Source organism: Chelon labrosus (assembly GCF_963514085.1).
Source record: "Chelon labrosus genome assembly, chromosome: 14".
In the NCBI taxonomy this organism is placed as follows: Eukaryota; Metazoa; Chordata; class Actinopteri; order Mugiliformes; family Mugilidae; genus Chelon; species Chelon labrosus.
In genome coordinates this window covers 23,389,975-23,406,276 of record NC_140347.1, presented here as the reverse complement: position 1 = coordinate 23,406,276, position 16,302 = coordinate 23,389,975, and the positions used below count along the sequence as shown (strand labels likewise).

At 42.4% G+C, this 16,302-nt stretch overlaps 1 protein-coding gene across 6 annotated transcripts in view; it reads right to left on the bottom strand.

Moving 5' to 3' along the window:
• LOC311499530 (kinesin-like protein KIF13B) overlaps nt 1-16,302 on the bottom strand; it is a 38,579-nt gene that overhangs the window by 7,274 nt on the left and 15,003 nt on the right. For 3 of the 6 annotated variants that reach the window (XM_084560538.1, XM_084560537.1, XM_084560539.1), the window contains 27 exons: nt 15,959-16,171; nt 15,761-15,871; nt 15,386-15,520; nt 15,123-15,253; nt 14,191-14,277; nt 13,826-13,998; nt 12,548-12,776; nt 12,270-12,432; nt 11,743-11,889; nt 11,187-11,336; nt 10,295-10,423; nt 9,502-9,675; nt 9,234-9,391; nt 8,351-8,483; nt 7,994-8,137; nt 7,886-7,915; nt 7,701-7,800; nt 7,253-7,379; nt 5,953-6,008; nt 5,732-5,850; nt 5,453-5,629; nt 5,016-5,108; nt 4,121-4,273; nt 3,651-3,728; nt 3,116-3,172; nt 2,026-2,119; nt 1,607-1,725 (listed from right to left, as the gene is read on the bottom strand). In XM_084560538.1, coding sequence (XP_084416664.1) covers nt 1,607-1,725; nt 2,026-2,119; nt 3,116-3,172; nt 3,651-3,728; nt 4,121-4,273; nt 5,016-5,108; nt 5,453-5,629; nt 5,732-5,850; nt 5,953-6,008; nt 7,253-7,379; nt 7,701-7,800; nt 7,886-7,915; nt 7,994-8,137; nt 8,351-8,483; nt 9,234-9,391; nt 9,502-9,675; nt 10,295-10,423; nt 11,187-11,336; nt 11,743-11,889; nt 12,270-12,432; nt 12,548-12,776; nt 13,826-13,998; nt 14,191-14,277; nt 15,123-15,253; nt 15,386-15,520; nt 15,761-15,871; nt 15,959-16,171 — 3,480 coding nt within the window. The remainder of the gene's footprint in view (nt 1-1,606; nt 1,726-2,025; nt 2,120-3,115; nt 3,173-3,650; nt 3,729-4,120; nt 4,274-5,015; nt 5,109-5,452; nt 5,630-5,731; nt 5,851-5,952; nt 6,009-7,252; nt 7,380-7,700; nt 7,801-7,885; nt 7,916-7,993; nt 8,138-8,350; nt 8,484-9,233; nt 9,392-9,501; nt 9,676-10,294; nt 10,424-11,186; nt 11,337-11,742; nt 11,890-12,269; nt 12,433-12,547; nt 12,777-13,825; nt 13,999-14,190; nt 14,278-15,122; nt 15,254-15,385; nt 15,521-15,760; nt 15,872-15,958; nt 16,172-16,302) is intronic. The other 3 variants (XM_084560540.1, XM_084560541.1, XM_084560542.1) reach the window with 3 other exon arrangements.

Below are 16,302 nucleotides of genomic sequence, written 5' to 3'. Positions count from 1 at the left end.
GACCTTTGTAAACATCTGTGGCAGGCGGGACGGAAAGAGCACTAATTAGGGCAATAGCCTCAAAGAATGCGCCAACGAGGCCTGACGGGTTCCCATTCGAACCAAACACAGCAGCACATGATTTCCCTGATTAGCTTCCCTCTGCAGCTCAGGGTGCTAATCAGTCCAATCAGAAGTTGTAGTGTTTGGCTGCTGCCATGAAAGAGCTGCAGACTCCCGGGTCTTTATGACACATGATTGGAGATCAGTGGATGAGGAGGGGAGGCGGCGCGTCAGGGTGGCAAGGTTCACCTGCTCCTAATTAGCCTGCTCTACACACAGTGTGCTCCTGTCTCAATGGGGCCTGTCTGTAGGGTCTCTGCTGGGATCACAAATATACAGCACGTCAATCACTCAGGAGACTCCTGCTACGTTCCTACTGTATGAGCTGGCAATTTCATGACTTAGAGTTACAGTCAAGTTTGTTCTTTGGCTTCAGTTTAATGCCGATTACTAAAACACTCAGAACAAGGTGTTGACCTGGCCTCCAGATTCACTAGATCCCAAACTGATCAAGTATCTGTGGGATGATCCACAGAGGCCCCTCCCCTCAACCCATAGGACCCAAAGGCCCCCACTAACAACATTCTGTTGCCAGACACCACAGGACATCCTCAGGAGACCCATGTCCATTCTCTGATGAGTCACAACTGTTTTGGAGGCACAAGGGAGACCTACACAATATTAGGAAGCTGGTCATAATGATGTGCCTGATCGTATCTAGCTCAACATTGTTTTATAGGAATTCTTATTTATATTTCCTGGAAGACGATCACCCTGCACTTGGACACGTATGCTAACTCTGCATCCAATGAAAACACTTTCTTGAATTTTGATCTCCTTTTCTTTCTCTCCATCGTCTCTGCTCCATTAGCAGCACCGTCACCTTGGCTGGCCTCCTCAGGCCAAACCCTTATATAGCAGGGGAAGCGTCATTGAAACTTCTACTCTGTAGAAAATGGCCATGTCATCCTACATTTCCCGTAATGTAAAACCTCTCCATGAAAACCCAGTTGCTGTTGTTTCAGCTTTGCTTGTTGGATACACCATGACCTAAATGACTGAGGAGCTTCACATATAACAAAACAAAATTTAACAAAAGCATTGCTATGCTGTTAACACACTCTCTCTGATTGTCATCATTCTCATCCCTACTTCCTGTCCAACTATAGTTTGGAACAAAGGCTTTATTTCATACATGTGTAGTCCATCAGAACACACTTATCTTACATTTTTTCAACCAAATATTTATGGCTACATGAAAATGTTTGGTGGATACAGTACTTGTTCTTAGGAAATATGCACTTTCGTATTCCTTGCATATTTACTTCTGAAAACCCCTAATCTTGGGCACTGAGGCATTTATAGTCTTTATCTATTATTTGTGTTTCCATCTACGTAGCTCTGTTTCCATGGCAACAGACGAATTAGGACTAGCAGCTGATGAGCAGAACGGATATTTAGATTCAGCTTGTCGTGATGCATATAAACTTTGAGTTCCTGATAAGACAGCGAGCAGCATAAAGGCTTAAATCCATAGCTTGGTGAGGTGTCTGAATGAGTGTACCTGATGATGGACAGCTGTCTGGTCTCTTCTATCTTCCTTCCCACCAGGAAGCAGTGACTTCAGAAGCTTGGGTACGGCCTTCACTGGAGGGAGATAAGACGCAGCAAAGCCTGAATGCACTGATGGAGAAAAGGAGAGGAGAAAGGGTTGCAGAGGCAGAGAGAAAACAAGGGCAGAGGGGGGAAGAGAAGTACAAAAAGATAAGCTTTCCGAGGGGGGGAGGAGGGAAATTGAGAAATGTGCTCGCAAAGAAGAAAAACAAGTGCCAAATTGAGATTCAGAGCTAAAGAATAGATATAGATGGCCACCGGCTAAAGCATCAAATACAGAGCTGATGACATCAAAGGCAGCAAAGAGGGAAAGAAACTTCAAAGCCAGAGAAAGACTCCATTAGAAGATAAAGGTTTTATCGGTCGTACCTGTCTCTGAGTTCAAGTTCTGGGACACAGAGCTGGGCAGCGTGCGTCTGGATGGAGGCGGGGCCGCAGAAAGGTCCTGATGACTCTCCCAGCCCTGCACACGCACACAGGACACGACACATGTGGCTTAAAAAAGGAGCAATTCAGTGATTTGGGGTATTTAGCAGCATCTGTTGGTGACTAGAGGAACTGCAAAAGTACAGATTGACATCCTCTAGTACAGGCCTATTCAATTAGCGGCCCAGAACCAACCCTGAAGCGGCCCAGTCTCTGCCGGCCACAGGAACTGAACTGAACTGAAGAGATTCAGAACTCGTTTCACAAGATTTCAATAATTCCTACAGTGTTTCAGACCGCGAGCGAAACACTTTGCATAGCCAAGCTAGTCTACTCACAATGCTGTGCGTTGTTTTGAAGTGTAGCTAGCGGTGCTGACATGAGTAGTGCCAAGATACCGAGTCTATCACATTTTCAACTCTGAAACCTAGAACTGATGTGGAAACCGTTTATTTTTACTTGCAGTATGTACATATGTATGAATTAATGTATTATGGATGATCCATATATATGTTGATACATATTTGAATGAAATCACTATTTGAAAATGAAGCTCTACATTTCCACGTACGCCCTGCCAACTGCAGAATCAGCCCTGCGTTAAAAGAACAGCCGTTTTCAGTTGTCATTTCACAGATGTTGGATTTTATTGCCTATGAACATCTCTGGTGAGTAATGTTTTTATTAATCGCTCCTTTTAAAAGACTAACTTTTCTATGCAGATGACATGTTATAATTCTTTGTGAGCTATGAGAAAGGTCAGCTGGAGAGTGGTGTTGCCGTCTCTCACTGCTTTGACAGTTTTTAGAGGCCTGCAAAGGTCAAACTCAATAGAATATATTTGAATCAACTGTATAGCTATAGACACTTTATTTGCTTGTTCTTTTTTAGTTTGCTTAAAGATGCATTTCATTATTATTTCACTTTTTGTTTCCATCCAATTCCAACAACGTATGATCATATGGTTGATGGATTGATTCATAGACAGGTGTATAACAAATAATGAGTTAATGAGTTAATGTATGTGTCTCACCTTGAAGTCACTGAGCTTATGAGTGGAGGAGTAGAGATCCAGACTGCTGGCTGACAGCTGGTTAGAAGGTTAGGTGTTAGTGAGACAGGTTAACAGGTTACTAGAAAGGGAAACAATGTGTGAACTAAACAAGCCATGGGTCAGTTGTTGTTGTTAGCAGTAGTGAAAGGATTTATAAATCTGGTATTTGGCTCTCTAACCCCAACCAGTAAAGCTTAACCTCTACCCAAGCAACCATTTCAGCAATGTCTAATCGTATCTTAAACTTAAGCTATATCTCGACCCCAAACCTAGAAGCTGTTTGAAAATAAGGGAAACTATATGCTGAGGGAAAGCAGGACACGACAGACGAGATGATACAAAGCAGTCCCAGGATACAGAGAATAGACACTCTAACACTCGAAGGTTTCCTGTCCATTGGAAATGATAATATAAGTGCCTCAATATTTCTTCTCAGATGAGAAATAAAACAGAAGTGACCCTTTTAATGTGTGGAACAGATTAGAGCCACTAAATCAAACTTGAGTCGTCTTACCCGGTTGAAGCTGGGAGAGCTGAGGCAGCGTCGGGCAGCTTTCCCTCTCACTGCCAGCTGTTCCCTCACAGCCACCTCCTACACACAAACACACAAAGGTTTTTTTGTAAGCATTTCAAATTGTATGTGGTAGCACTGCAACTTAGTGTCTCTATCTGGAAGCTTTGAGCGCTCTGGATTAATGATTAATTAGCTCTATCTGTTTCTACTTTTGGCAGAGGAGCATGGCTCCATTCTGGCTCTGGATGACAGTTTCCAAAATTACACAAAGAGCGCAGAAGACAACGGGATTTAATTAGGTTCATAAAAGAAATATCAATCAAAAAGGGCCACAGTTAAATGAGTGACTGCTCAGACATTCAGCTGTTCTGAATGTGCTAAATGAAGATGAAAACCAAATGATTTAATAGGATTCAAATGTATGTCACACCAAACCAGAGGACACGTGTTTGTGACCTATATTGCCCGACCTGTCTGAGTCTGTCCAGAGTGAGGATGTTCTCCACAGCCAGGATGCTGCGCAGGTATTTCTCTATGGCTGCCTCACTGTCGACTGACGGGTCGTCCTCAGCACTGGCAGCCAGTCTGGCCAGCATCTCCCTGTCCTCTGGACCATGGATGTCCTGTAGGATAGCAGGGTGGCAGTCAGTAATGGGCAGTATCTTCACTCTGTTACAAGTTTATTATTATCCAGTAGACAGATACGACTACTTCCCAAAGTGTTCAGCATCCGTTGAAAAGAATTGATGTCCATTATGACGCTTTGACTACTAAACATCTACAGATAGAACCGTAAGCTGCACAGTAAGAGAAATGTAATTATAGCTACACTGACATTCAGCCTCTAACCAGCAGACTTCTAATCTGTCTTTAGTAAAAAATCTTTAAAAATTGCCTAACATAACCTATTTAAAGATAACAGAAACATTTATTCAACACGACATGATTCAGCTTTCTTAGCTTTTCTAATACTTTAAATCCACTTGTGGAAATGTGACTAATTTTGTTTCATGTGTAATGTAACCCTAACAATTGAGTAACATGAAGATTTTCATTAACTTTCACCAGAATGTGTTTGTTGTTGCGATGGCACCTTTATTATACACAGTCAGACTAAACTCCCCCTCCAACAATGCCAGAGCAAAGCTAAGGAGTCATTCTTCTACAGAAAATAAGAATATGCACTATCACAGTCCTACAGGGCTGGCCTGAGTACTTTAAAGTCATAGCACAGTTCTCTTCAGCTTTTCTTCAGGTTACTACAGTTTTCTGTCTTGGTAAAAGAACTCAATTTGTCCTTTTATTTATTTAATTTTATTTATTTTATTATCCGTTCTAAGAAATACACTCTGGTCTGGAACTTACCCCGGGGATGTTAGAAACAATTTCAAAGGTGACTCCACAGCCAGGGATGGTGCTGCGCTGAGACATTCTCTTCAGCAGGCTCTGGGCAAAACCCTGCATTAAAAACACACACTAACGTTTACTCAAATCTGATTATAGCCAGACTCGGTTCTTATCAGAATATGAGTCTGGTAACACGCCATAACATAACTCTGCTTGCAAGTGGATAGTCAACCAATCAGAGCTATTTTGTTGTGTCAATCACCACATGAAGCCTGAGCAAACCATTTGATAGGCCTGGCTGATCTTTGCCAGAGGATAATCAGTTCCCAACAGAGCGACTCCAGACCACCTTTTGACAGTAAAGCTTTTGTAGGGAGGGAAGGTCAGGCTGGCTTCCAGGAAACTGAATCTTAGTGGACAATTACTGCCGTCCATTGCGGTTCAGGGCAACCCACCTGCTTCCCAGTGACGGTGACACATATACGTTTCCTAAGGACCAGCTGCATGTGGGCTGGGTGGCTCAGCTGCACCACTGTCCGGACCGTGAGGTAAACTCTCTGGTCAGCGGACGCCACGCGACTCAGCTGCGGGCACTCGTGGACAGTCGAGTCCCAGGATGCCTCCACCTTGACCTGCACAACATTCGAAAGAATGGAAAATGAATAGCTTCCCTCCATTCTGTATCTAGTAGCTGAACAACACCCATGTCTCACTCTGCATTACCGTCTCCTTACCTCTGGATTGTAGTGTTTGACGATCTGAAGGTCAAAGAAGTCGTCATCGTCTTCTCCGCTCAGCAGTGCATCCAGCCCTCCAGCTAGCGGGGCTGAAAGACTGGATTGGAAATCATCAGCTGGAGAGGAAAAAAAAAAACAAACACATAACGTGAGTGAGGTTCATCAGTAGAAGAACAGTGGATTTGGCAAAATTTCAAAAGACGGTGAGAACAACACACCACTGAGATCCAGGAACAGGACAGGAATGTGTGTTTCCATGCCGGGGACAGGAACCCTGTGGAGGAACACTGATTAAACACCTAGTACATGATAGAGAGGGGCTGACAGTTCACTTGATTCATCCTCATTTAGTAATAAAACAACTATTCCCGAGCACTGTCACCCAATTAACACTCAGCTAAGTAGAGGACAGTGAGAGTTTGACTGAAATGAGATCTTAGTCAGGGTTACTGCCAGACATTCCTGACAGAGCTGAACATGATAAGAGCGTATGGTTTAGTGGGTTCAAGACTGAAGTTCGACCTAAATTTTTGGGATATCCTGTTCTGGTACTGATTAATGTACTGTATGTGATGTGAAAGGGCCTGAGTTTTTCGATCATGATCAGCTAAAAAGGTTTGATGGGAAAAATATAACTCATTGATGAAATTATATGGAAGTCCCTACATTTACACAGATCTGTGGCGGGTGTCTATGTCACAGTGTTTGGATATTTGGTAGGTGAGGTTCAAAAACACACCTGTGATTACCATTTGCTGCCAGAAAGGCTGCCAGAGAGAACAAAACAGATCTTGAAGATTGTCACTTTAAACAGAATGACTATTAACTTAAAAATGTGTCAGTGAAGTTTCTTCCTCCATATTTTACAGACAAAAATGTAATGTAATGGTGACTGATCTTTTGCAGAATCACAATTTCACTGCAGATTTAGATGAACTCTTGCGATCAGTGCTTTAAGTGTGTCTGCAGTGTCCGGTACACAGCACTGCCACTTTTCAATTTTACCCTCGGGCGTTTTCCAGTCGTACTGGGAGTTCTCACAAGCAGACCACACCATTTCATATGTCATTTCATAATGGCACTTAAGCTACATTATCCAGTCACACAGTGCATGCATGTTGCTTGCCTCTTTCTGTTCTCGCTGTCAGCAAGGAACACACTAGGAACATTGTGGGATAAAAGGGGAAAGCAGAAGAATAAGACCACACCAGTTAAGCTGGAAGACAACATACAGTAGCTGTCCACACACCAACAGGTGAATAAATTATATCGTCACTGTTCCTACTGTGGCTATTTACTGTAACAGCTCTGTAAAAGACCTCAAATGAAAACACATTTGGCTTCTGCTATATAGTATCTCTGTCTATGGACCAATGAAGTGAGGGAAAAACTACACAAATCCTTATCTATCTGGAAACCCCTCAATTTAAGTGAACATTTGAATCAAACCCCTTTTCTGAAAAATAAATTCAAATAAATGATAAGCATTGTTTCCTTAACACACACACACACACACACCTCTCCACCGGCGCTCCAGGGATGCCACTTCCAGCCGACGGCACCAGAACAGCGTTGCGTTCTTCGGTGAGGGTAAGACGACACTCCAGCAGCTGGGACTCTCTTTCAACATCATCCTCAGACTTATCTATATACATGAACACCATCAAACAGACATAAAAAACAATGCCAAACTTATGATGACGCTATAAAGTCATTTAAGACAACAGATAAATGGGAACCACTGTTGGAAAGAATCTATATTCGCTTCATTAAGGCTTTCTATTAATGCTGTGATAACGCTGCTGAAAGCTAAAAAGCAGTACTTTTATATACTGACAATATATCTCAATAAAGCACATGAGAAGAGAATATTAAGTCAAAATTATAGGAGAGCTTTCAAAGCTGAATTGCTGCTATTTGTAGTTTGAGTTCTTTATCCCAGGCTGTGTGTGTTTCATAGCTGTACCTGGTTTGGAGACGACTTTCTGCAGCTGCTGGTCCAGATACTCCTGTCTCTGAGTTAGTATGACCAACCACTGCTCCCTCATCCTCTCCAGGTCCTCCTCCTACACACACAAACAACATGTCAGCTGGACAGGAACAGCCCACGTCCTGTCCCATTTGATGCCATTTTACTGATAATCTACTTACTTGATAGCTGTCCATGTCTTCATCCCCACCCTAAAATTTGAATTGACAGAGAAAGTGTTAGTGAATTGCATTCAGAAAAAGATAATAAAAACAGTTACATGACCTTACCCATTGCGGTTCATTTTTGGAGAGACGCATCTGTTGGACTTTTACGTCTCCAATAGACACAGACAGGACGGAGGCTGCGATGAGAGGCATGGTGCCCGAGTCTTGGACCGAACGCACCTCCACCTGGACTCGACGAGACTGACCCTGGATGCACAGATTTAAATCAGATGAAAGGTCAACAAAGAGATTATAGAATAATTCACTTCTTTATATTTATTGCCAGCTGATACAGGAAGGACAGCCAGGGCAGTACAGGAAAAGCTTGTCCTGTCTTTGATGTAGACACAAATAAACACTGCAGAGCCCCGGGATATATTTTACTGTTGAAATCTACATTCACACAGAGATTAATGATACCTGTCTGAGCTGGAAGATTCCTCCCGTGCGGATGTCTTTGGCAGGAAGAACTTCTACAGCTGTGAACTCTCCCGCCTCATTCAGCTCCATCAACTGCACCCACAGCTCCAGCCGACGGGTCACCTCGCTCCACCTGCAAGGGGTCGAGCCATCAGAGTAAGACAGAATCTGGACGTCAACACATATTACTCAGGGTTTATTGCTTTTAACATCCTATACACATACTAACCAGTTTTGATCATGTAGTATTGTTCTCACTGGATAAAAACAATAAAAATTAAATTCATTCATTAATCAGTTTTTCTTTTTTTTCAGTGAGCAACTCCGATGTGAAAAACTGAACTAATGAATATTAATAAATGCATGCTACATGTTAAGTTTAAAGAACAGATGTGCTTGTACTATGCAGCTCAAATATCTGTCGTATGTGTTCGAAAAAAATGTTCCCTAGATTAATTTCATTTGCATCAGCAGCCAAATGACTACAACTAGAACCTTTTTATATATTATATGCTTCAAAGTCATATACTTCAAAGACCTGCTTGCTTAGAGCATATGGTAAAATGTCTCAAAACTACTCCTCTGCATGTATTTAGCAAAGTACTTCCAATTTGTTTCATTATTAGTTTCATAACTCCTGTCTAAATATTTTCAAACATACACTGAGGATTTTAGACATGATTTAATCCAACTAACAGAATATCTGCACACTAAATATTCAAGAATCAGACAGTTATACTCCTACATCACACAGACCCAGGCTGCTGGTTACACCATCTGCTCTGTTTTTGACGTGTATAAATGTTTCTCCCGACATCTCTTTTTTCTCCTATAATACAGTCACTCTCTGTTCTCTGCTTTAAGAGGAGATTTGTCACTGGACCTCTCTCTGAGTGATCTGGTCTTGGCTTGGATCACTCCCAGGTCCCACAGTGCCAGGTTCCTGCGATGGTTGGCTTGTTTGTGGCCGTAGACTTCAATAGCCACGGCACCCTCAGCCAGAAATTCCACAAAGTCCTCTGACACTGGCACAGACAGCTCCTTAGGAGAGGCCATGGAAAGACATTTTCTTTTAGTGACAGATGTCTCTTATTTGTCGTTTTCTCACCATCATTATTATATTTTTTTTTTGTACCACAAATTGTATTTACCTTGGCACTGTCGAAGACCACAGTGCACTGAGGGTCTGTGGAAGCAGAGGATGAACTGGACGGCGTCATCTCTGGAGCGGTGAACACCGGCTCCTCCAGCCCCCAGAAGCGATACTGACAGAAGACGAAGTTGGACAGGTGGCGAGGGAGACCACTGGCCTGGAGGAGTTTCACCTGAGAGAAAGACAATAAGGAAATGCTTTCTAATATACAGAAATAAAGACATACTACATGGTTTAATTAATCTCTACTGTGATGATTTAGACAGGTTGCAGCCAAGAAGCATCAAAAACTAAACAGAATTCTAATTTATGAACATTTTAAATGACTTACAAGGTTTAATTAGTGCTTCAGAGTCTACAAAAGATTTATTTTTGGGCGCTTTCCTAAAGTTAGTGAAGGGTGTGCTAGGCAAAAATGTGGGAAATGAAAGCAAAGACCTCCCAACTGATGTCATTTTATTTCATTATATGAAAACATAAGCCAATAGACAACCAAGAAATAAAGTTGACTCAGAGTTAATTAAACCTCTCACATTTCACGGCGCTGGGAGCTGATAAAAATCATGACAGAGAGGAGACACAACAATCTGACTGGCTGCCAGATCCATTAGTGATTTGGAACTATTTTCCCACAGGCAGCACCTTCAGCTGTAGTTACCCACTCACTTCAACATGCAGGATTATGATTTCTATGTCCTGGAGGGAAGATATTATGACTGATTATCAGACGGGGCTCTCCTGAATGTCTTCTTAGGAGACTTCTTAAACATTTAGACTTTTCATCTTCTCACCACACAGTGCAGCCTCCGCTCCTGTGCATCTCCGTCTGTGCTGATCAGCTGAGTGTCAGGCTGTCCGGCACCTTCCTCCTCAGAGCTCTCCGTGCCCCGCCACAGCTCCACGTTTAGTCGACCTGCAACCTGACACGCACAGACACACAGAGCAGCTGTGTTATTAGACTTAGACTTAGATATTCATCCACAAGGGAAATTGCTTATATTTCCATTAGTCACTGTGGTAGGACGCTGGCATGTCTTTCGTCATTTTGAGTTTTACTTTTGTTGCCAAGGGACTTTCCTGTTGATTTTCAGTGTTTCTCCATCGTTGAAACTTCACTTTCTTTGCATTCCTTTCTCCGTAATTACATATTACATTTTGTAAACTTAAACCTCCGTTAATACATGTGTTGGCCATTTCCAGCCTTGGTTTAGTCTCTTTCCGTAAATACACTGTAAAACCAACACTAGTATTTTCTGACCTTTAGGGTTGCAATGGTATACTTCTCCAGTATACAGTATATTATCACTCATATGGAACCAAGTTTCTTGTTATGTGATAAACTGTTATACTGGAAGTTCAATGTTCACTAAATAGGAAGGTGCTGTTCTTCATATTTTTTGAGTTGTTCCTCAAGCGTTTTTGTGTGTGTGTCTGTGTCAGGCTGCATCCTGCTGGGGATGACTGCTGCCATCAAGGAGTGTCATTGTTATGGGGTGGGGGTGCCTGGTCTGGTCTAGGTGGGTGGTACATGTCTAAGTAACATCCACATGAATGCCAGGTCCAGAAGATTCCCAACAGAACACTGGATTGTCACAAAATGGTCAATGTCATTTACTTCTGCTGTCAGTGGTTTTAATGTTGCGGCTGATCGGTGTAAATCTACTGCTTCTGGTGGGCTCCTACCTCTCCCTTCTGGTTGATGATGGGTACAGCATATTGCAGTTTGACATCGTAGAACAAGCAGGCCAGGAAAACGTTAGCCACACCGATAAGACTGTGATTCTCCTGCTCGTCAAAAAACGGGTCAGCACGTTTGAAATAGGATCGCATTACCTGGAATAGAGAAAAAGACAAGAAAAATCAATCACTTGTTGAACTACGGGGTGCCACGTAACTCATTACATGCATTTATAAAACTGAACGATTGCAAAAGTAGAAACTTTATGATCGATCATAACCTTCTGCTGTAAGGCATATACATGTGTTCTTCAACAATCTGAGCTAATTATGATCCTCAGGTTTTATCTAGATAAACTTTGCCTCCAGATTTTGTGTCCCTGCTATTGCAGGACACAACATGTCAGTTGTTATCTGTGGTTATTTATCTACCTACTGATAAGCAATCACAGATAACAACCGACATTTTAACGTCAACTGAGCCAAAAAGGGACTACGCATTTCTTCTTATTCTAACATCTGTCTGTGTGACAAACAGGCTCTCGTCTGTATATCCACCCACGGAATTGTCTTCATCAAAGTCCTTCCACTCTTGGTAGAGCTCCCTCATGTCCACCAGCCTGTTCTCCAGCTTCTCCAGAGCCCAGATCTGCTTCCCTTTTCCTTTACGACGGACCTGGATGGCCGGCTCACTCAGCACCACGTCCCGCTATGACATGAGGGACACAGAGTACATTTTCACTATAAGATATAAAAACTACACTCAAGGTCGATCAGCATTTATAGATTTATATACATTTATAGACACTTGCTTCAGACCGTATTCTTGCACAATTTGATGTTAATATATCATAATTTATCATCGTTTAATGTTTCTGTAGATGGTGCCGTTTAAAGCTCTAGCTTTTGCTGAGCATTGAGATTTGCACTTATCCTATAAACATATGTCATTGCCTCAAGAACTAAAAACATTACATGACCTCTGTTTACCAGATGATGATTATAAGAAGAGCCCCATCATGTAGCCACAAGTTAAATCACATCACATTTGAATATTTTCTCCTTTTCACATTCACAAGTACACCCTACCTTCCTGTTAGCATCCAGGTTGGAGGCAGGTATCTGCAGAGTGACCTGATACTCTGTCCTCTTGTTGAGCTCCTCAGAAATGAAGCCGGCCTCCTGGGCCAACAGTTTGGCCCGAACTATCTGCTCCCTCAGGCGCCGCAGGCTGCGAGTCATCATCGCCTCTCTGCGGCACAAAAACACACACAACAAACAAAGTTCCACAGAGTGTCCTGGATCTCTTTTTGGACTAATCTGACCAACAGGGAACAGTTAAAGTTCCACATGCAGCTTTGTGTTACCTGTCATCGCTCCAGCGCCGCACGCGTTTTTGGGAGGTAGGGGACATTGGAGCAACAGTGCTGGAAGGGAGGCCTGCTGCGTCCAGGAGGTGGGAGGGTCTCTCAGGGGTGAGTCGCTGGCGCAGCTGCTGCAGCTCCTGCTCGTACATCAGCCTTTGACGTTCTAGGGCACAGCGCTTCTCCTCCTCATGCTGCCTCTCTAGGGTCTGTAACACTGACTGCAAGGGGTCTGGAGGAGGAGGAGGAGCCAAAGGATGGATGGATGGATGGATAGACCAAGGAAGAAAAGTGGCATTTATTATAACAGACTTAGAATTACAAATGAATGTCTAGGAGCTGGTCAGTTCAACTCATGGCAGATTCAGTGAAAATAATGGGAAGCTTCGAAACAATAGTTCATCCTAAAATGTATAGTCTGTCATTGTTTAGTTCCCCAAAATAAGCTGGAACTGCTTCACAGTTAGTTCACAGTCCCATATTTACCTCATTATCTCCAGTTTGGCAAGTCCTCTGATATAGCACTGTACTCTCTACACAAAGCAGAGCATTGTGTGAAATGCAGGGCATTTAATTTTAAACACTGAAATTGTGGACCCACACTGGAATCAATTGGGATGCAAATATTTGGATTATACTGTGCAAGCTGTTCAGATGAAGCTCATGGACACCCTGTGCTTTTGATAAGGCTGTTAGATTAAATGCAACAATTAATTTATTCTAATGGATTGTCCGTGTAGGATAAGCCAAAATAAATAAATAAAACAATGTATTTATTTATAAGTATTCAAACTACCACAGTGTTGGTTTTGGTATTTTCATGTAATTTGATGGTAACGATTATCATCAAATAATGTGAGAAAGAACTAGAGAGAACAAGTTCTCTGCTGTCCATGTCCGACTTGATTTAGAAAAGGACACAAGTTTGCAAGGTTAGTTCACTACGTTTCCTATCTACACGTATCATAGTTACAGTTTTAGATCATGCAAAACAAAATCTAAAGCATCATTGTTACAGGAAGTGTGAACGGCGTTTAAAGAGGTGAAAAAGTTGGCAGATCTCTCATCAAAATAGGTACAAACTGTAATGTCCTACATGTTCTTATATTCTTTTTGATCAGTTTTACACACAATCTTTGTCGTTTTGACATAACAAGTGTTGACAAGTGTCCCTTTTATGACACTGTCTTTACCAGAATACCAAACACAGATAATATTTTAAATATACATACTTTCATCGTGTTTTTTTTTTATTTAGTCTGACATTATGGTCTCACTCACCGTTGTTGCCCATGCCTTTCATCATGACCTCGGCCTGGGCAGACTCATAGCTGAAGCTGAGATCGCTGTACATGTCCACCTCCAGCCTGTCGGTGCTCAGGCACGTCTTCATTGCAGCTCCACCCTCCTCGTCCTCAGCCCCTGTGTGGACCATATGCCTGGGCAGGTTGATCCTGTGCGTGTGCACGGACAGACGGTGGTTGTGTTAGTGTATGTGAGAAGGAGTGAGCGGAGAAAAGAGGAAGTGTCATAAAGTTAAAAACAGGAAGAGAAACACTGAGGGGTTTGTGTAAACAAATGTGACGTTAGTGTAGGAAATATAACAACATATGAACAGACTCCAGCACTGTGTAGGTGAAACAGACCTGAAGAAGTGATTGTTTCCCCACAGGATTCTGTCACCATGATGAAGCTGCACTGGACTGGTGACAGCAGCACCATTTACACATGTTCTGCAAAGGTTCGAACAACATGAGCTGACAGCTACTTAAGCAGATAAAAAAATAAAAAATAGTATACTATAAGTATAAGTAAGGTGTACATGCGGAGGTGTAAAAAAGTCCTTGCAAATTACATTATTTATTAAACATGCTGAAAATAGGTGTTCTTTACATTTTGCCCATATTGTTCTCATTTGCTGGGAACTTGCTGGATTGTGTTACTTATTAGATGAAAGATTTCCTGATTTCAATTTTAAATTATTTTATTCAGGCAAGAGCGTGCGTTGCTATAACACTTGATATGTGAGATATCTTTGTTATCTATCAGCATTATCTATCACCACTTGATGTTAAAGTCTATGACTCCTTTTATCTCTGCTGGAGATTTTGAAAGAGTGATTCTCCCTTGAACCATTTTTCCGTAATATGAGCTGTTATAAAGACCTAAACTGTCTGATGGTGAAAATCATGTGGCAGAAAACATGCATGCTGATTTCTTTAAAGTACTATTGACTACTTGAGGCACCAGGACAAGTACAACAGTAACTACATTAAACTTTGAATTGTTAAATTGCCAGATATTCTGAGCAAGATTAGCATTCAGCTGGGAGTTCAGGTGTTTCCATGCACCTGAGAAATGCAAAAACTCAAACAGAAATATAAAGTTGGCTGAGAGGAGCTCCTTTCAAAATATATGCAATAGCATTGTTATAGTAGCAAAACTTCAAGAGTATTTAAAGACCACCTATGCTGCTGCTACATATTGGAGTAATTTTTTAAACAAGTTCCAATTTGAAGTCAAAGTATGTACTGTGAGGAAGTGACCATTTTTGCAGTGTCATGCACTCATTGCGTACCGAGCATTGCGGTGAGGCGTGAGCACCACGCCGCTGTTCTCCTCGACGTCGATGACGCAGTGCTCGGCCTGGATGGCCATCCCACACAGCTGGATGTCCTGCGAGTTAGCTGAACCCACACGTGTGTGCTCCTGAGCCCCCCACACCCCAAAAAAAACAATATTAACAATTTGAATGGAAGGAAAATTTTGGCATCTTTACATCTGTGTGCTCCTGTGCTTTCTGATCAGCCTATGTGAAACTAATAGATCTTTGTCCAGTACCTTCAGGTAGTAAACCAGCAGCTCGTTGAGGGCGGGATCAGCATTGAGGTTAACCAGAAAGCACTTGTCATCAACCACCCTGATGCCAGATGACTGCAGAGAAATACCCAGGCTCTCCAGCTGCTTCTGACGCTCCTACAGATTTCATATTTCATACATGAATTCATCAGTTGATTATTCTATTCTTTAGCTACTTGAAGAAAGAAATGCAAGGCTGAAATGAGAAGAAGGGCTTTGAAAACTGGGAAAAAACACCCATAATGAATAAAAGATTTTTTCAGTTGATCTGCTCAGAGTCATTAAATGTGTCTGTTTCACTTCAAGTGTGAGAAATCCACAAGTAACATAATGAAGTTCTCTGTGCGTGTTTGTTACCTGTGCAATAGCCTCAGTCTTTCTGAGTTTGTCCTCCCAGGTGACTGTCATTTCTTGGATCAGCTTTTCAGACTCTTCTAATCGATCCTTCAGCTCGGGAGCCTTCATAGACTGAGGGAGAAAGCAGCTGCATTACACTCTACACATATTAAGGTGCTAGCCACAATATTCGCTGTACTTTCACAGACTGATCTGAACCTCGGCCTTGGTGAGCTGCTCCCTTAGTTTCTCCACTTCCTCCCGGAGCTCGCGGATGATCCTGGCATTGGGGTCTTCGTTCACCACTGCGTGGTTGACGATGCTCTTGGCCCTGTCGGCGTAACGCAGGGTGGACAGCGTCTCGTCATAGTTGTCTGCTGACGGGCTGATGGTGGCCACCATGGCAGTGCGGCTGTTCCCTCCTAGGCTGTCCTGAAGGTGCAATCACAGTGACAGACATGAAACTCCAATAACTACGTTTAAAATAAAATATCACTCATGAGCACGCTGAGTTTGGGGGACATCTAAGCAACATTTAAAACTATTACATTGCTGTCTGGAGC